At 33.4% G+C, this 22,406-nt stretch overlaps 1 protein-coding gene across 1 annotated transcript in view; it reads right to left on the reverse strand.

Moving 5' to 3' along the window:
- Positions 1–22,406, reverse strand: part of EYS (eyes shut homolog) — a 1,466,842-nt gene that overhangs the window by 968,995 nt on the left and 475,441 nt on the right. The window contains 3 exon segments of the mRNA XM_008684895.2: positions 2,956–3,101; positions 16,564–16,665; positions 16,848–16,950. Of these exon segments, the coding sequence (XP_008683117.2) occupies positions 2,956–3,101; positions 16,564–16,665; positions 16,848–16,950 (351 nt within the window).

Below are 22,406 nucleotides of genomic sequence, written 5' to 3' on the forward strand. Positions count from 1 at the left end.
ACCATCTAACCAGGTGAAAACCCACTTTTAGAACAGCAAGTGAGGTGGGTATTTGTAACTTTCCAATAAATCTTGAAATTAAGAAGAAAGCTCATTCTTTTTAATATGAGAAGCCTACAATTAACCAAAAACCACGCACAATTTGCTGAGCTCAAAATACACATTTTCCTTGGAAAATAGGCCAAACCAATTCAGATTTAGAGACTGAATGGAAGCCCACGGAATCATAAGTGGGCTTCCCATTAATCAACTACATAATATATGCTTTGTGAATGTATGTTTATTCCAGAACAGCTTGAATTCCCAAAGTAAAAGTAAATAAAAAATGTTTCAGAATCCAATGAATCAATGAGAGGGAGTTAAAGATTTTTCCATCAGAGATGGAAAGGGAACATAGTTTGATTAATCGATGATTAGTGATACACCTTAATATTTATATATCATTAATGTTCATCTTTTCATGAATATATATTGAGCATGTATGATATGCTACACATAGACATGTCTCACCATCTCAACTATGCAATTCTGATCTAATCTATGACTTAAAACTACAGCTAATCCTTGAACAACAGGGTTTTGAAATGAATGGGTCCATTTATGCACAGATTTTAAAAAATAAATACAGTATTGTAAATGTATTTTCTCTATGATTTTCTTAATAAGATTTTCTTTTCTTTAGCTTATTTTATCATAAAACTATGGTATATAATACATACAATATTGTGTTAATCAACTGTTTCTGTTACTGGTAATGCTTCTGATCAACAGTGGGATATTAGTAATATTTTGGGAGTCAAAAATTATAAGTGGATTTTCTACTGTAAGGGGTTGGCACTCCTAACCCTCATGTTGTTCAAGGGTTAATTGTAATTCCAAAGCCTCCTGATTTATCTCTCTGCTGCTGTTGAAACTCTGCAGTCTATTCTTCACAGAGGAGTCAGAGTTGTCTAGTGAGCATATAAGTGAGAAAAAGCCTTTTTTTTAAAGTATCTCTCCCTCCTCAAGCCACTGCCCCATTTCTTGCTTCCTTCTTAAACAAATAAAAATCTTCCTTTAATAAATTGTGTACATTCACTTTCAGCAATATAATTTTTTCATTCTCTCTTAAGTCCACTTCAAACAGACTTCTTCACCATCCACTCCAGCCAAATTGCTTCCTTGATGATGTCACTAATGACATCTGCATTGCTTTTGCAATGGTCAGAACTTAGTCCTTATTTTATTTGACTTAATAATAACATTTGACACTGTTGGTCATTCTCTCTACTTGAAAGAATTTACATGGCTTTCTGCATTCCATCTGTCCTTGTTTTTCTTCCGTATTATGGACTGCTCTTTTCAATTTCATTTATAGGTTCGTCTTTCCCTCATGGATCCCTAAATACTGCAGTGCCCCTGGTCTCAGTCCTTGGTCCTTTTCTCTGTTCTATCTACATTCACCTCTTTGTGATCTTATCCCATATTATGGTTGTATATCTGATGACTCCCAAAATTTACATTTCCTTTCTAGACTATGTCACACAGCCAACTGTGTACTCAACTTTTCCACAGGGGTGTTTAATTGGCAAATCGATCTTAAAGTTTGAAACAACAGTAAGCACATTAGCTTTCAAAAAAAATAGAGAAGTTGTGAAAATGAATTAAAAAAGAACATGTTAATCCTTCAAACTTAACAATGAATTTAAAATAACAGAACAATGTGTTACATCAAATAATTTTACAAAATGCATTTCTCTTTCATATTGAGCTTAGTGTGCCATTTCTTAACACTGTTAGCAAGCAATAAGAAGCAGAAAACAACAGCATGGTGACTGGCATTGTGAGGTTGTATCTATGGTCCCAAACAAAAATTCCAAGAATTTGGAATATGATGGGCAACATGACATTTAGAAAGGATACTGTTTTATTGCCAAAATTTATTGCCTCTTACTTACGTAATAAAATCTGTAGATAAGGGTTTAAATTTTTTTTTATTTAAGCAGAGACTTTTGTGCATGTAACCATTATTACCAAGGTAACCTTTTCTGACACCATTAGGATTCCTCAGGAAAAACACTTGCATATTTTTTGTTCAGGTCACTTAATTTTTCCTTGCCTTCTGATTACTTACCTGATGGAAATACTTTTATTTATTTTTTATCAGTTTTGCTTTCCAATCTTATTTCTATTCTTCTAGTGTTTTTTACTCCTGCAACCATAGAATGTAATATTAGATACACTTAACTAGTTTCCCTCGGGAAAAGAACCCAAGAGATACCAGTGGTGTAAAATTCAGACATTAATAAATTGAAACTTGAGATTTCAATACACTTTTGCTGGACTCACATAATTAATATTAGTATACAAAAATAATAAAGCTTTTTGTATTTCATAAATGCAAAAATTCAGCAGAAGTTTAGAGGGCTAATGCATTTTCCTTTCCATAGCTGCTTGATGAGTTTTGCCTTTATTTTTGGATAGCATTTGTGTTGTGGAATAAGTGATATTAAGAAAGCTAACTCCAAATTATATTTTTCTACTAGAACTTTAAATTCACAATGGCTCCCTGATTTCTGGCATATATGTATATTTAAAAGAGCTAATCCAATTATATTTTAAAGACATTTGTGTAATTGATATGACAGTATTATTTCTCTTAGATTATTCATACACTGATACTCCTCTATATTACAACAATATAAACATAATTCAGACACACTTCAATTCAAAAAGCATAAAAGTGTAAAACACCTTGAAATATAATCCATATATTTCTTAGCTGTTAGCAAATGATAGATTAAAAAACATAATTTTATTTTTATTAATTTCTTTTACAAGAAACAATGAGTCTCTTGCACTTCTTGGCCTACCTGCACGTGCCAGGTTATTTCAGGTTCTGGAGAGTAAATATAAGATTGCCATTTATTCATAGAGAACAATACGTTGATACAGACAGGGCGGGTAGAGGTTTACCTGTATAACCAGGAGTACAGAGGCAGTTGTATCCACTAGTTCTGCTGACGCAATCTTCTCTATCTAGACAAGGTGAGATTTCACATTCACTCATATCCAATTCACACAAAGCTCTGTGGTACCCTGGTTCACAATTACACACAAATCTAGAGAAAGGTCGGAAAATGAGAAATCACATGTTAACAAAAATCATTTCATTATATACATAATTCATATGTACGTATTAAATTTTAGCCTTACTTAATATAAATATAAGCCTAACTTAATATAAATAAATGGCAATACTATCTTTTTTTTTCCCTTGGATAAAATATAATTCACCTTTGTTGGTTCACAACCTCAAAAGTTCCCCAAGTGAAATTTGAAACTGGTCCCCACAGATGCAAGGCGAGGAGAGCCAGAAGAAAGAGGCAAGCCACTCCAAATTGGTGGGTAACAGGTTTAATAAGCAAAGGAACTAGCATTCCAGGCTTGTCTTGGGCACCCGCAAGACAAGTAGACCTTCACACCTGCTCCCCAAATCTTAAAAATTTATGTAAAGGCATTAATGAGGTTGTCATGTATACAGTCCAGATGGTGTCAATAACTCATTACTCAGTGGTTCCTAACTGGAAATAGTGGAAAGAACATACATTCCAAGGACAAGGGAGAGAGTGAGGTGCCTCCTAACTGCCAGGATCCAGTCTGCAGGTCAACACGAGGTCATGTCCTCTCAATGACTTCTTCAACGACCTTCTAGATATTTTTCCCCTTGAATGTTTTTTACATGAGAATTTTTTCAAAAGTGAATATATTTGAATAATTAATATAACTTTGATAAGTACTATTGAGCTTAATTCTGTACTGTATATTTTATTATTAAATAAATATAAATCTTTAACTATATCCTATGTTTAAATTGAAGATTACTCTGTCCACGGATTAAATGATGTTTCTAATATGGAATCCCTTCTGGTTAAATTAAAAAGATCATTTTAGCAAAAACAATCTCATTACTGCTTAATTATATTGACAGATGTTGGAGAAATTGGATGTAATTCAATGATTAGATGTCAGGTTCAAAGTATCATGCACTTAATAGAGGAAGTGACTCCCAAGAGCCTTGCCTTTGAGAATGGCTTCCAGAAATTTCAACTGAACTTCCTTTCAATATCCAACTCTCCCCTCTTTAGCTTAAACATCAGCCTCTGATGAAACTGAGTTACTGAGTTCAGATATGTCTTCTGGACTTTAACTTGGGAATATTTCTTGCTCCTATGTGGATTTCATTTTATTGATTCAGATTCTGTCTCAAAGGGCCCTTGATTCTTTCCTTTATAGTGTACGCTATAGCAACAATCTATATAACTACATGGCAGAATCACCCTGAATTTATTTTTAGTGTATTCCTGGATATTGTGCTGAACATGTTTTTATCTCATCATCTAATCAGCCTGTATCTATTTTCTAGAAGATAGAAGACCAATTCTCCAGAGACGAAATTGTGATGAGTTTTAGGTATATATATGTAAAATAACATCAGTAAAACAACAACCAAATAATCTATGACAAGCCAATAAATAATGCTAAGAAGAGAAAGCAATAATTTAATCTTTTCTTCTGTATTCATAGAAAAATATTAATGAAAACATAAAACTAATTTCCATAGATAAAATTAAACTGAGAGAAAATGCTCCCAGAAAAACAAGTTCTAAGTAGTTTTTTTCTTTCTCCTTTTGAAGTCTAAATAAAACTGCTTACCAAATTTTCTTGTAATAATTTTGAAACAAATTTTTGTTCTGATTTTTTGAGGGAACTCTTTCTAATTAACATCAGTTTCACCATGATTGTAATTATAAAAACATAAACACAGGAAATCTAACAAGCCCATGCTCCTCTTTTACTCACATACCACATATTAACTGATTGAATGCCAGATGTTAGTCATGTACTCAGATCCAAATGTAAATAAGGCTTCAGCTTATTTTTTAAATTCTCATAAAGAAGTTAGGGACATTCACATGTAAACATTACAGTAAATATATGCCAATTGAGAAAAGTGTGAAGTCATACAAAAACAGAGTTAAATGCTAGAGAAGGTGACAGGAAAGGTTTTACTGGTTAGTCAATAAAGAGTGGGATTTTTGTATCAGTTGGACAGAAGTCATTAAAATTCCATGTGCAATGTCATGCTGGTGTAATTTCTCTAGAGCATTCCGTGCGACTAGGATCTTGACCAAAATCACTTTTTAGGGTGATCCAAATACTATGATTCTTGAATTTGTGTTCAAATACCAAAAATTTTCTCCATCTCCACATTCTCTCTTGCATCTTCCAATAGAGTCCAGAAAACATAATGAATCTTTTAACTGCCTTACTAAAGTCAAGATATGTTTGTTAATGATATTCTCTGGCTTGCTACTGTGTGTTCCAGTGAATCAATGATTCTGAGGGATCACAGAGTAGGTAGGAGTTGGACAGTGTTTTCAGTTGTAGCACTAAAAGGTATGTCCAAGAAATAATTTTTTTCATACTGATAGATTATATTACTACAAAATATATCAGAAAATTACTCTGATCTCAATTTATATATCTGTTGCATGTCCTTAGGACAGTTCTATTATACTTCCAGAAATTACAAAACCTATTCTTTTTTTTTTTTTTAAAGATTTTATTTACTTATTCGACAAAGATAGAGACAGCCAGCGAGAGAGGGAACACAAGCAGGGGGAGTGGGAGAGGAAGAAGCAGGCTCCTAGCGGAGGAGCCTGATGTGGGGCTCGATCCCATAACGCCGGGATCACGCCCTGAGCCGAAGGCAGACGCCCAACCGCTGTGCCACTCAGGCGCCCCTACAAAATCTATTCTTTACTCTGAAAGGTTGAATATTAGAAATTATTTTGGGACATCTTAAATTTATAATAACGATCGTTGATTTTTCTCAATCTATTATAAACATAACTTTATTCATTAAATTTACAGAATTCTCCCTGTGTATTTGTGTATGTGTGTGTGTGTGTCTTTTTCCTCTTTCTCTCTTTTTGAAAACCAGAAAATATCCATATCTCTTGCCTTTTGCCACCCAAATTTTGTTTTCTGTAATTACAAAAACTTCGAATCTCTGTGCCAAGTCTTTCCCCGGAGACTTAAAATATATATGTACTCTCTCCCTTCCTTCCCCCTATCTCCTTTTCTCTCTTCCCTGCCCTTGGTCCCAACACCTCCTCTTCTTCTCAAATAGGAGAGGTAGGCAAATACAGCACATTCTCAACTTGTTCTCTCTGTACCTACCCTGGGCCTTCAAACCATTAAAAAATTAAACTGCATAAGGCATGTCTGAAAGGAACCTCACCAGATTCCTCCTCCTCCAGCCCTCCAACTAAAATACACAATCCCTTCAGCTTTGCTGTATTTTCCCTTCCATTATTGGCTGCTGAGGGCCCCATTCCTACATTATGCAGACCAAGGCTACCTAGACTATGGGGAAAAAGTAAAAGTGAACGTTGATTTTTATTAATGTCTTAATTGACGCATTTAATCTTATAGTAATATTGAATTGCATGTTAAAAGTGTCTAAAACATTTCTTCTTTTGATGAAACCCTATTTTAACAACTTTTAAAACACAAATATGCATATATTAAAAATATCTTGTCTTGAAGCAACAATTAAGACCATGAAATTTGTAATATATTTTTGATAAAATGGAAATTTCTAATTTAAATTCAAGGCTTTATTTCAAAAGTTTTAGTGGAATTAAACTTAAATAGGTTGTCAAGGTAGTGAACATTTTTTTATTCAAATTTCCCTTAATTTGATAGTGACCTAAAATTTTCCAGATAGGTTTTCAAGATACTTTTCCAAAACTAAAATGACTTCTAAAGAAAATTCAGTACATTGAAAAAAAAAAAAAAAGTAGAGGTAAAGAAGAGTAACTGTATTTTCCATAAAGTGATATTGCCGTAATGAAAGGGGAGGGAAAAATGCAAGGTAATTACAGGGACTTGTAGCTCTAAAATGAGGCCCTGCTTTACATTATTCTTAACATTATTCTTTTATCTCATTTTTATCTGATTTCAGATGAGAAAGAAGTTAATTAATAGAGAAATTGTTTTTATGCTTCTAGAAAGCTGAGTTATTCTAAAATATACCACTATATTGATTAAATCATATTATAAGATCCAATATATGAATTTTTAATGAGTTTTAATTTAATTTAATCTTTTTTCAGAGTTTTAATTTTAAAATGCACTTAGAGTGTTAAGATTTCATATATATTTCTTCCAAAAGATCATTTTATAAAAGCCTGGAGTCCAAACACAAAAATAAAACTACAAACTACTGTAGGAGAAACTTTATGATAAAACATGTTAGGTTATGTTATAGCTATTCAGATTTTGAGATAATTTATAATACATTTTAAAGTAATTTCTACCTCTTTCTTGTAATTCTATACTGCATTCCTGAACCATAGTTCTTTATAATAATATTTCTTAATCAAAAAATGAATAATCTATTTATATTTTTGACATGGATAAGGATTCTCACACTAAAATTTTATGAAAAAATTAAAGTTTAATAAACACTTTAGATAACATTTAAAAATGTTAATCAGTTATAAGATATGTAAAACTCGTCTGTTCCTTCATAATTTTTTTTTAAAGATTTTATTTATTTATTTGACAGAGAGACAGCCAGCGAGAGAGGGAACACAAGCAGGGATATGGGAGAGGAGGAAGCAGGCTCCCAGCGGAAGAGCCTGATGTGGGGCTTGATCCCAGATCGCCGGGATCATGCCCTGAGCTGAAGGCAGATGCTTAACGACTGCGCTACCCAGGCGCCCCTGTTCTTTCATAATTTTTTAATGAATAAAAGCATACTTAAGTATACAAACATACATAATGAAAAGTAAATACAATACTTGTAAAATCTGCACATGGAAAAACTACCAAATTTAATATTAATCTAAGAGAATACTGAACATGCTATGATATGTATAGTTCATTTATTTTTTGTTTTAACTTAGCATCTTTAAGATGGTATACTTTAAGGTGCTGTATATTCTGTGTATCTTAAGCAAAAGGAAGAAGAAAAACTAAATCAACTTTTTTCTACCCAATATATTTGCTCCACAGGGTGATTATCTTTAAAATAGTCTTTATATGTCATTATTATTATTTTACTACACATGGGTATGGAAACAATGGGGTTATGGAAAAGTGTTTAGTAGAATATAAATCATTGGGCTTAATAGCTGGTTTCTAGGCAATTTACAGAAGAATGTACAGATTTTTGTCTCTTAGTTAAATGTACATTAGCCAGTCATTTTCAACTTTGTAATGGTAAAGAACTGCTAAACTCGTGAACATCACACACCAATTGGTCACAGTATTCTCTTTGATAATGAATCGTGTGTGATAATCACATCAGCCATTTGGAAATTTTTCTTCTTCTATAGTCTTTGAATGAACCAGACATGTAATTGTTCTGATGAATTCTTTCCTTAGCTATAAATTTTTCATAGTTCAATATTATTGTCAGTGATCTAAGTAAACTGATGACTGTGGCTTAAAAAGACATTAGTTCTATTGGATAACATATGCGATCAAATGTCAGAAAATGTCAATTGTAGTGTTCAGTTTTGCAACAGTTTGTAGCTGAACTGGAGCTGCCATCTGTATGTTGTCATATCTCAAGGAATTCTTTAAATACTGTCATTAGGATTAAGTATTAATTGTTGCAGGCCCCAGTTTCAATAGCCAAGGAGAGAATGGAACAGATTAAAAATATAGATGTAATAATAAGTACATTATATAATAATTACTGTTTTTATTATTTTTCTTGTGTGTCTATAGTTTAATTTGTACTAAACATATAACAATTGGTCTTAAATGAGTTGTTAGGTTATTTCTAAGATTTTTAATGGTAAGTTAACATCAATATGCTAAAAACACACTAAAAAAAGTTCTTTATATCAAAAAACATATTCTTGGAAAACAGATGGGATATGAAAATGTGATTACTTATTTTTCAGCTGTTGATGATTTTTTTGGTCTTAAAGATTTTAATGCATTGAAATGGCTTTTATTATAACAATTTAAACAAAGTAATTTTCTGAGAATAGAATAATCTACACCCATATACCCATCATCCATATTTAACACATCTCAATGTTTTTCCATGTTTCTGAATAGTTTTAAGGAAAATGTATAAAACATATATTTGAAAACCCTTTCTATACATCAAGATTCATTTTTCATTCCTTTCTACTGGGAGGAAATCACTATTCTTAGATTGATGTGCATTCTTTGAAGTATGTTTTAAAATTTCATTAAAATTATATTAGTGTCTCCAAAATGAAATAATTATGTACAAATCTAATAATATATGTGCATGATTCATGTGAGAAAAGCTAGAAAACTCTGATGAATGAAATCAAAGAAAAATTAAATTGAGAGATACTACATGTTCATGGGTAGGAAGACTATATTGTCAGGATGTCAGTTCTGCCCAAAGTAACCTTCGGTTCAATGAAATCCCAATCAAAATCTTAGCAAGTTATCCTGTGGATATTAATAAAACAATTCTAAATATTATAGGGAGAAGCAAAAGACTCAGAATTCAATGTTGGAGAACAAAGTTGAAGGACTGACACTGCCTGCCCTTAAGATATTATAAACCTACAGTAATCAAGATAGTGTGGTATTATCAAAAGAATAAACGAATAGATCAGTGGAACAGAATAGGGAGCACAGAAATATACTCACATAAATACTTTGTGTATTTATACACAAATCTTTGACAAAGAGGCAAAGGCGATTCAATGGAAAAATGTTTTTTTCAAAATATGGTGTTGGCACAACTGGACATTCACACTGAAAATCTAAAAAATAGAAACACACCTTAAACTCTTTGTATAAACTAACTCAAAATGGATAAAATACTCAATGGAAAAGGCAAAATTATAAGAACTCCTTGAAGAAAGGAGAAAATCTTGATGATGTTGGGTCTGGTTGTCCATTTAGATAGGAAACCAGGATATGAACCACGAAAGAAAGAATTGGTAAGATGGGCTTAATTCAAATTAAAATTCCTGTTCTGTGAAAGACTGTGTCAGGAGAATTACAAGAAAAGCCATAGACTGGAAGAAGATATTTGCAAAAGACATAACAAACAAAGGATTATTACCCAAAACATACAAACATTTAAAATTCAACAATAAGAAAACAAACAATTCAATTTTTAAAAATGGGCCCATGATCTTTTTTTTTTTTTTAATTTTAATTTATTTGACAGAGAGAGCATAGGCAGGGGGAGTGGCAGAGGGAGAGGGAGAGGGAGAAGCAGGCTCCATGCTGAGCAGAGAGCCCAATGTGGGGCTTGATCCCAGGACCCTGGGATCATGATCTGAGCCAAAGGCAGTCGCTTAACCAACCCACTGAGCCATCCAGGCGAAGGGCCCATGATCCTAACAGATACCTCACTAAAGAAGTCCTATTGATGTCAAATAAGCATATGAAAAGATGCTCCACATCATTTGTCATGAGGTAAATGCAAATCAAAACAATGAGATACCACTACACACCTTTTAGAATAGCCCAACTCTAGAACACTGACAATACCAAATGCTCATAAGAATGTGAAGCAACAGGAGCACTTTTTTTTTTTTTTTTTTTTTTTTTTTTAGATTTTATTTATTTGATAGAGTGAGTGAGCAACAGACAGCACAAGTCATGGGGAGAAGCAGAGGCAGAGGGAGAAGCAGATTTCCCCACAATCAACATTCCCCACCAATGGTACATTGTATTACAATTCATGAATCTACACTGACATACCAATTATCATTCAGTCTATAGTTTGTATTAGGATTTACTCATTGCATTGTACATTCTGTGGATTTTGACAAATGTATAATGGCATGTGTGCATCATTATAATATCATACATAATAGCTTCACTGCCCTAAATATCCTCTGAGATCCACCTATTTATCCCTCCTTATTCTCTAATTCCTAGAAACCACAATCTCTTTATTGTCCCCAATGTTTTGCCTTTTCTAAATTGTTATATAGTTGGAATCATACTCTATGTAAGGTTTTATAGATTGCCTTCTTTCACTTAGTAATATGCATTTAAGATTCCTCCATGCGTCTTCATGGACTGATAGCTCATTTTTTTCGAGTGCCGAATAATTTTCCATTGTCTGAACAGAACATACCACAACTTAATTATCCATTCACTTACTGATGGCTATCTTGGTTGCTTCCAAGTGTTGGCAATTATGAATAAGGCTGCTATAATCATCTGGGTGTTAGTTTTTGAGTGGACCTAAGTTTTGACTCATTTGGGTAAATACCACATAGTGTGATTTTTGGATCATATTGTTAGTTTTGCAAGAACCTGCCAAATTCCAAAGTAGCTGCCATTTCTTTTTTATCCACAGGGAAATCACCTTGGAGGTCCAAATATTTCCCGTTTATTACATAATCATCTTCAAAGGATGTTTCTGAATAGTCACCTCCATATCCTTTCTTACATTTCCGGTTTCTGGGGAGGCCCTCTGGAAAAAGATGATGGCCACTGGGTGGATTCAACACTAATCAGGTGGTCAAAAGTCATATCCAGAAACCTCTAAGATCTGTTTCTTAACAGGAAGAGACTGGTTCAGTTATGGTTCAGTCAATATATTGTATTGTTTTTCCTATACATGAGCTGAGCTTGAGGATCAATATTTACAAAAACTCTTCATGTTGGGTGCCAGATTGTTCACCATTAGTGTTTGGTTATTTTCCATCAAGCTTTTTAGGATATTCTCAGTTTGAGAAACACTTTAATGTCATCAGCTAGATTGAAGAGTCAACATCAACTTTATAATCAATTCAGTTCTCTGTAAATGCACTCACAGTTCTTGTGTTCATGAATCAACCATGGGAGTTCTCTTTTAAGCAGAGGGCATTTTGGCTGACTTCCTCCTCTAACTCTTTGAGATCTCATACTGGAACTTGGAAAACTGGTCTTTAGAAGCCATATAATTAACTGATGTGAAATACCTTTATTTATATTTGTAAAATCATTTTGATTCTACTATTCATTTCCATTCTAGTCCCTCACTCAGGGCTATCTCCTAAGTCCCACGCAGGGCAAATTAGGAATGCCAGGCAGTTAATGCCCCATGCCTCAGTCTGCATGTTTTCTGTGAGCTTATTTTCCAGTTAGTAATCCTATCTTCATTTTGGTTGATAGCATTTTTTATCTTAATTCTTTACCACTCTTCTTCCTAGCCACAGCTTCATCATGGGAAGAGCGTTTCCCCACACCCTCAGGAATGGCTACAATTATTTTTTTGCACAGTCATCTATAGGTAAGGATGAAGGGCACTGTTTCAGAGCTGAGGGCTTAAGGGATTTTGCCTGTTTTTTGCTTGTTCTCTTGAACTTCTGCAACTCTTTGAGAACATGCTAGTCCAATAAAAATGAAAGACAGTTGGAGCACGGCCATTTCAGCTGACTTAACAGACTGTGAAACATTTCTTCCTCCCCAGCTATGTCCCAGAGAAAATTAGATGAACCCAGCCTATATTAGAGCCAAATACCAGTAAACCACAGATGTGAAAATATTAATATATAATAACTATGTTTAACCAATGAGTTTTCAGTTTCTGCTAAGCAACAACAGCAAACCAGTACAAAATAGTAACTTTGAAGGAGTTCATACCCACTGTAGACAAAGGATAGATATGGCAAAGGAACTTAAATCTCTGAATTCACTTTAATCTCCATTAGTGATAGAGGTTAAACCTCTCCTGTTTCTTATGGAATCTGTGCTTCTTTGCATACAAGCCTTCCTCTAAATGCGCTGACGGAGTTGACTTATAAAATGTCGCCAGTTGGGGCCCACTCCCCAACATTTCTCATTGGTTCCAGCCCATAAAAAGGATTAGATTCCAACTTTGCTGATGAGAGATGGAAACACTTGACTGGGAACAGCTAGCCTGTACACTAGAAGAGCTGCATAACCCCACAAATCTGTATTGTCACAAAGTTGGGGGGCATGTGTGGGATTGACCCTAAGGTAGTCAGACCAAAGGAGAAGAAATATAAAACTTAAATGAGTTAAGCTTATTGACATGGATGGAGAGAGAAGATTCAATGTGCTAATATTAGCATGTGGGTATGGTGTTAAATTGGCTAATCAAAAACAGGAGTTAATTCCAGCTTAGACTGAGGAGGTAGAAGTGCCAGAGTATTCTTGGTACATATTAAAAGGAGTTATTCATAGGCTTATTTTTATAGAAATGTTTGAATGGATCTATCATGAGAAAGCTGTTCAGCTACCTCTTTATTTCTATCCCAAGAGAATGCAGGAAGGTCTTCCTATCTCCTCGGAAGAAATTCCATTCACCAAGATCAAGAACAGGGTTCATGAGGGCAGCACTACTGTCTTGATGAACTCTGTGGTTAATGTCCTTTACAGGCTGGAGATAATGTGAGATGCTACAGTAAAATTGGGTTCCCTGATACAAATTAGAATAATGGGATCCAAGAATGGATGAAAACTGTTGGATATGCTTGACTATCAGATTAAAAATGAGCAAATAGCCCCATAAATCAGAGAAACAGTTGGTGATTGGTGGATTGATTCAGACATCCTTGATAGTGGCTAATCAGTGATGAGTTTCTAGAAATAAAATACATGGACAATATGTTATGGTGCTATTCACATATATAGAATTAACTATATAGGTCTGCAGGACAGACACACTATTCAATTTGCCTTTGTAAGGATTTCAAGCCTCTTACACAACTTCGGACCTATACTATGTCATGGACTCAGTGCCTCAACTGAAGGAGAGTAGGACCTTTTTGAAGAAGGATCTTGATATATAGTCACAAGTGTTCCATGTATCTTCCTGAAGCCTTCCTCAGAGGGTTCTGAGGCCATTTACCACTATGATTGTTCACTGATGAAAGAATGATATTCAGGCCTTCCAGGAGTTTTTAGATAAAGGCCCTGAACTTATGCTTATCTTTGAAATACCATTGTTCCACTAGTAGTGTGCACAATTATTTAGGTCTGGTAGATGGATTATAAATCCATCTTTTGTTGTTTCATTTCATTTTCCTCCATAGTCCCTGAATATATAGTGTAGTCAAATACTTAGTAATAGAATTTCCACATGGGAATAAGAGATACTATGCACGAAAGCAAAATGGGGAGATCTTGAAATGCCCCTTTAGACTTATCAAGATTTTAAACTGAAAGCAATTCTGTATCCCTATGGGACTTGTAGTGATTAGTGTCCCCTTCAAAGGCTTTTGAGTTAAAGAGAGGTGATTCAAAGCATGTCTCCATTTACTTCATTAGACTGGACAGTGCAAAGGTCAGGTGGCCACAGAAAATAATAGAAATAATAGAAGATTATCAGAAACCTAAGCAGGTTATGATATAAATTGTGAGAGGAATTCTAGATGGTAGCTCTCTATTAAGATAAACAAATATAACTATTGGTGTCTGGAGAGCAATGGTGACCTGGCAAATGAGTCTTACTTATCCTAATTAATGTGTATCCAGTTGAATTTGTCCAACTGTTTTTTTTTTTTAAGATATTTTAGAAGACCTAAATAAAGACACGTCAATTCTCTTCAAATTGATCTACAAATTCAATGAAATCCCAATAAAAATTCTACTTGGTCTTTGTTTGTTTAGATGTAGGGATTTATGCAATACATAACATAACAGAAAAAAAATGTCAAAAATAACTAAAGCTTCCTGAAGAAGATTAAAAATATGAGATTTCTTGCCTTATCAGTACTGAGATATTTGAAAGGTAAATAATTAAGATTTATGGTACTGGCACATGGACAGCTAATTGAACTAAGGAAACAGAATAGAGGCAAAGAAATAGACATATTAGTATATGGGGACTTGTTCTGCAACCAAGAAAGCATTGCAGATCAGGCCCAGCAGTAAGTAACAGATGAAGTTATTCAATACATATAGCAGGCACAATTAGTTAATCATATGCAAAAATGAACTTAAAAATCCTACCTTACACACACACACACACACACGTGCAAGTGCATAATTTCCAGATAAATTGGATTAAATATGAAGGGTGAAACTTTAAATGCTTTAAAAGGAAATATAAGCAACATTCTTTTGTCCTGGAATAAACTTTTTAAAAAATATTGAACCACTCTTGAATCCCTGGAATAAATCCTACTTGATTAGGTGAATGATTCTTTTTAAAGTATTATTGGATTCAGTTGTTAATTTTAATATATTATTGGATTGAGTTGCTACTGAGGATTTTTGTAACTATGTTCTTCACAGACACTGACTTGTAGTTTTTTTTGTGTGTGTTGTCTTTATCTGGTTTTGTTATCAGGGTAATGTTGGCTTCATAGAATGCATTTGGAAGTTTTCCTTTCTCTTCTATTTCTTGGAAAAGTTTGATAAGAATAGTTATTGGCTCTTTAAGTAAACATTTTTAAACAAGATAAAAAAGGCAAACCATAAGCAAATTGATTAATTTGAATACATTAAAATTAAAGTTTAGCACTCAAAACTTATCATAGAGAAGGTAAAATGTCAAGCCACAATCAACAGAACATATTTTCAGTAAATACAACTAATGAAAGCAGTAATAATCAAAATTTATAAAGATTTTTACAAATCAACAAGAAGAAAACATAACTGGGAAAATGCCATAAATAGGCATTTCTAGAAAGGAAAAATTAAATATCTTAAAATGGATGAAGGAATGCTTAAACTCACAAGTTATGATAAGAATGCAGGAAAAAACAAACAAACAAGAATATATAATTTTACATACAGCATATAAACCCAAAGAATGCAAACAGGGACACTTACTCACTTTCACTAAGAATATGAATATTCCATTTCAAAGTGAAATGGAAAAAAAAATGATATAATACATGTGAAAACATCTACCCAATAATCCAACTATTCCATTTCTAGGTATGAAATCTAAAGTAACACTAGTACTTGTGTATTTGGGGAAATATTTGAAAACCTTAATAGTATTATTATTTCTAAGAAAGAAGAGTCAAACAACCCAGACAGCTATGATCAGAAGAATGATAAATAAATGTTGACACATATTTAAATGAATACCGAACAACAGTTAAAAATGAGCAACAGATAGATGCATTAGTGCAGAAATGTCATGTTCAACATAATGAATTGTTTCTGAAGACTATATACAATATTATGTCAGGTATATTAAATGCAGACTAAGTGTTCTGTTGAGGCAGGTATACAAATAGCTAATACTATATATTAAAGGCAAGAGGATGGGTCAAATAGGTGATAGGGATTAAGGAGTGTACTTGTGAGGAGCACCAGGTGTTGTATGGAAGTGTTAAATCACTATTTTGTACACCTGAAACTAATATTACACCATGCTAACTGAAATTTAAATAAAAACTTAAACATAAAATCTTGGTTCAACAACAACAAAATTCAGGATATTCAATACAGCTGGGTGGAAAAGTAGGGGAGGATATGGGGAAGGTTCTGCTTAGGTTGAATGATGGGTACATATACATTCATTTTATTATTTAAATATCATATATAAAATAATTGATTAAGTAAAATGTAGCCTCTAACCTGTTTCTCAGATCCACACAGGTTCCATTATTTTTGCAAGGTCTAGAAGAACACTCATTTGTTTCAAGTTCACATAGAGGTCCAGAAAACCCAGGTCTGCAATTTTAAACAAGAAATTTAATAACTCCATTAGTATAAACATATACATTCAAAGCTTCAAATAATTATAACACGGCAAATTGTTAATAACCAGAAATGTTCAATTTGTCAACTGAAATTATAAACATGGATGCATTTAGAAACATCTAGATGCATAAACTTGTATCTAGTTATTTCTTGGTTTTCTCTACCTGAAATTGTTGACCCCATCTTCACAGTCACCATAATTCTGACAGGGAAGGGAGAAGCACTCATTCACATTAATTTCACAATGTTCATCCTCAAATCCTACAAGGAGAGACGAGATGGATAAAGATGAGCAAGCCTCACTTTAGAGTGTGAAAATCAGTCAGTGGTGAAGCGTCCGCAGAATATGCTCTTAGTGGAAGCTTAGAAAAAAAATTAAAGAAAGAAAACACCTCATCTCTAGCTTCTCATACAACTCTATTTCACATCACATATGATTAAAGTTACACTAGTTTCTAATTAATGAGTTCAAATGAAAGAATCAAGGGAGAGATACTTTACTAAATCCTTTGGGAAAATAGGGTGTTGCAAATGTTGCTGTTGTTTTAAGGTATTTAAATGTTTGAACAAGAAGAAATAAAACAATCTGGAAATCAAATGAATTAATATGACGGCCAATCTTAAAGTAAAATTGAGCTTCAGCGATCAAATTTATTCAAGGCAGTTAGCAGATGAGGCAAATTATTTAATTACTTTCCATATCCAAGTGATTCAAAGAAAACAAATTATTTTGATTCATAGCTACATAATCAGTCATCCATTTAAACACATGCCAGTTATATAAAAAAACAAACAAACAAAGAACATGAAAAAAAATTATACAGACTTACGAGAGGCAGTTATAATTATTTCAACACATTTGTGTCAGGAAAAAATCAGCATATCACTTTTTAAAATACATTAAATATTTTAGTATTTATGATGACAATTTAAACAATTATTTCGATGATATTAACTAGATAAAATATATTCTTATATTCATTTTTTTCTTGTTAATATTTTTTCAATACTAGTTAGAAAATGTGTGAAATAAGATGATTTTCCTTTCTCTTACTTTTTCAGTGCTATAATTAAGTATGAAATAATTGCAGTGACATTATAAATGACAATACCTACTCATATTTTTTAGTTTGAAGAACAAAAGTTCATTCAAGTGGTTCTACAAAACCTGCATTTAGTATTGGCATCCACATAGACTGGGATCTGAAAGAGAGGGTGATCTAGCTACACACAAATGGTCCTCTTCCCTCCCTAACACCATCTCATGAAGTCTTTCCTCTTCTTTGTATCTTAAAATATCTCTTCATGTTGAAAGCTTCACGATACTGGCATGAAGATGATATAGCACAGGTTCCTTGATCTCTATTTCTATATCATGATCTTTCAGCTTTGGCATCTACTGCTGAGTGGAAAATCCTCTCTACTTCCTCACTTAGAGTCCAGCGAGAGAACATAGGATTGTCCTACTTTATCCATTCACACCATGCTACAAGCCACTGCTGTTCTCTGTGGTGTCTACCACCAAGCCAAGTGGAAAACCTGCTTCTACTTGGAGTTTGGGAAGCTGATATTACCTCTTAAAAAATCTGGCTGCCTCTTTAGTAGGATATTATCTCCTACTAAAATGGAAACCTAAAAATTAACCCAAGAGAAGGCAAGAGTAAAAAGGAACAAAGTAGAGATACAAGTACCACAGAAAGTAGAAAACAAATAGCAAGACGATCCATTTAAAGTCATATACATCAATAATTACATCAAATGAGTTTTTTTAAACATTTTATTTATTTATTTATTTATTTATTTATTTATTTATTTAACACAGAGACAGCCAGTGAGAGAGACAAGCAGGGGGAGTGGGAGAGGAAGAAGCAGGCTCCCAGCAGAGGAGCCTGATGTGGGGCTCGATCCCAGAACGCTGGGATCACGCCCTGAGCCGAAGGCAGACACTTAACGACTGCACCACCCAGGTGACCCTCAAATGAGTTTGTTTTTGTTTTTTTTAAAATACTTCAATAAAAGGCAGAGTCAGCCAAGCTAAATAAAATAACAGAACCAACTACATAGTTTCTAAAGGAAATTTGCTTTAAATATAGAGATGATGATGGGTTAAAAGTAGAAAGATGGAATAAAGATGCACTACGAAACACTTGTCATAAGATATCTACAGTGCCTACGTGTCTAGTAGATCAGGCAGTTTTTAGGTCAAGTATCATTATTAATTTTTCCTATTTTCTTCTTACTCAATTATCAAAGCCTTCAAGTTAAACTCTGAAGTTCCATGCTTGTAATTTCATTCATGTACTCACTATTGTATCCTCAGCATTAAAAGCAAAATTAAAGAGTTATTTCCGAGTTAATATGGTTCTCTTAATTTTAGGTGAGTTATAATTCTAACACATTTCACTATTCATAAATCACCATTGCTATCATATTTAAATTATAAATGTTATAGTGCAGTTATAAATAACATAACAAGCTTTTTCTTTAAGTGTAGGGTTTTGTTTCTGTTTTTTACAAGTTAAAGATTTAGAAAGTTGGATGCATTACACCATTCCTACTTTTAGCATGACTAGCTTTCTCTGGGAGGCAGGGTATTTTGACATTAAGATGTTTCTAGAAATGTTCTTTGAGGCACTGGGACTCAAGGGCATTGACTAGCTGGAGAAGTAGTACCAGTGTGCCCTCCTGAGTTCAGCTGGGCTGATAAATCAGAAGAACATTCAGAACCTGCATACTCGGGAAGCTCACAGAATAACCTTGTTTTCTGTGATTTTGCCTTATTCATTTAGTTTGACATTTCTGGGATGGAGCTTTATTACCAACCAGCAACATATGTCAATGGGCTGAGGAAATTAGATTGCTAAAATGCAGTAGACATTGGGAGAAAAAAAATAAAGTAGACACGGATTGCATTTAAAATAAACCAAAGTTTGGCTGAGAAAGCCTATATTCAGAGGATTTAAAAGAGAAAAATGTATATATACTTAGTCCCAAACTACACTTTCCATAGTCCTTGGTGTTAGAAGTATTTGTTTGTGTGAAGGGTATTTGTTTTGAATATATGCAGTGACAGCTAAAAGTCTGTCAAACTTTAAGTATAGTGAATTCATTCTATGTTACTTTCCTGTTATTTATCCCTGTCCAGAATCCTGCTGACTCTATTAACTGCAATAGAGTGTTTTACACACAAATAATGGGACATTCTCAAACGGATTGGAATCTCTTGATCTTCTCCTTATAATGGCTTGCCTATACCATGTCACAGAGAATGCATGTGACTGATTAATATTTTTACATCTTCCCATCCCCCCAAATATTTCATAAGTTACTAAACTTACCGTTCATGTTTAGGAGCCAAATTAATGTAGATTATAGGTATAATTTTTTAAATCACTTAATATTTTCTATTTCTAAAAAAATTCATTTTGTATTTGATTCTCCTCAGGGGATGGCACAGAACAAAGTACATTAACAATAGTTAGATTTTCATGAAACTTTAGGAGGAAACATTTTGTCATTCAGGTCTATATCTTGACAACTCTCACATTAGAAGCAATACCACTAGGAATAATTAGGAAAGAAAGTAAATAGGGAAAAACTAGAGTATATCTTTCATGTATTCAATAAATTAGTGTTAAAATCACACATGTTAAAATAAAAACTAAACATATTAAAAAATGCATTTTCAAAAGCATTAGAAAGGCATTATTTTTATTTTTTTCTTAATTAAAAAATTAATTTACCTAGATTTTAAAGCTTTATGAAAACAAAAAACAAAGAGATTTTTCTCTTGGTGAGTTAGAAGTTTTTTAAACATTGTTTTATTTTTATTTTAAAACGATGTGATACAAATGTTAGCATTCTTGAAAAATTAACCAATATTACAAAATAGTTGCAGATTAAATTCAAACATTATGAAATATGAAAAGATAGAACTAATATTTCTAATAGGCCTAACAAGGTTTTTTAACACTGATTTTAAGAAAAAATTTTAAAAATGAGTATAAAAGCTCATATTTTAAAATACAACAAATAACAGGCATGCTTTTAAGTTAATTAGTAGCAATATATATTTTCTTTGAAGAATTTCCCCAATATAAATATCTACAGCCAGCTAAACCTAATGCACACATGCTACCACACAAGCACATGTTTTTAATTGTCAAAAAGAGCAAACTGCGGGCTTCAGAGGGGAGGGGGTGGGGAATGGGATGGGTAGTAAGGAGGGCACGTATTGCATGGTGCACTGGGTGTTATACGCAACTAATGAATCATCGAACTTTACATCAAAAACCAGGGATGTACTGTATGGTAACTAACATAATATAATAAAAAAATTTAAAAAGAATAATTTTTAATTTAGATAAACTATATTGTCAAGTAACACATTTATTTGGTGCCTGGAATTATACACCTTAGGTAATGTGGCATTACCATAATAATAGTACATGTACTGGGGTAATAGACACATCTAAATGCAACTGCTTGCCTCCTCTGGTACTATAAATCCATCAAGCTTAGAATGCCGATTGTAAATCAATAGCACATGTAAATGATCTGATTCTTCCTTCCACTAAGACATTTTACAAGTACTCTTTGCCACATTTTAATCCTTTGTAAAGTGTCATTTAAAACAAAAACAAAAACAAAAAACTTTTGCTCCTTTCACCTTGGAGACATATGGATGAAGTGGCTACATTTGGAAACAAAGCCTTTTAAATTAAATTGAAAGTACTGGATAGGTTGTGTTCTTGCCTATAAACTGAAACATAATTCAAGAGCAGAAAGATAAAGAAACTTTCTTAAGGAGAGTATTAGAAAATAAATTTATTTTAAGCATGAAATGATTTTAAATCTCTCACTATATACACACATGTGCTGGTAACGGCGATCCGACTGCATGCTATACACACATCCACATGCATTTTATCTAAGGTCCTCTCTACCTCTGTTAACCTCATAGCATTCTTACATTCCATTTCTGCCTGCAAGTTGAACTGCATTTATTCAGCTTCTTGTACTTAATTACCTCCTTCCCTTTACTGTACACATTAGATATGACTCTTTTGATCACATACACTATAAACAAAAATACTAACTTATACAAGGAATGGCATTTATTAGTAGCCTAACTGGGAAGGATACCTAGAAGTCTGCAGAATTTAAGAAAGAACCATAGTAACTGCCAGGACAACTTCTTTGACAAACATTTCTTCCCTACTGCATTCAGATCTCTATGTGAAGGGAACATGCACCAGCTGAAAAACTCTAGCAAAAAGAGAAAAGCTTTTTCTCTTATCAATTCCAAGGAAAGGCTCTCAATGTCAATACTCCAGTCCTCTGCTGACATGGATCAATCATAAGTGTCAGAGGGATGGAGTTTTCTCTCTGTCTCAGCTTGAGTTCTTCCAAAATAAGAATATGAGGAAATAATATGCACACAAGTACCTTATTTGAGAGGTGATCCTGTAAATTATTGCAAAGGAGTGGAGAAATAAAATAGGGGAGAGAGGGCCTTAAAGAGCAGGTTATTACTGTGGGCAATGAAGGCTCTAAGGCTGCTGGGGATCCTCTTAGAGAGCATGTGGAACATAACTCAGAGTTGTCACACTACATAAGAAAGGTGGGGTATGCATCCACAAAGTACGAGAGAGCTCTTACTATGTTGTACTTTAATAGTTAATTTATGTGTCTCTCCTTGAACTTTAAATTCCTTG

The sequence above is a fragment of the Ursus maritimus genome, unplaced genomic scaffold (assembly GCF_017311325.1).
Source record: "Ursus maritimus isolate PB19 unplaced genomic scaffold, ASM1731132v1 scaffold_29, whole genome shotgun sequence".
NCBI lineage: Eukaryota > Metazoa > Chordata > Mammalia > Carnivora > Ursidae > Ursus > Ursus maritimus.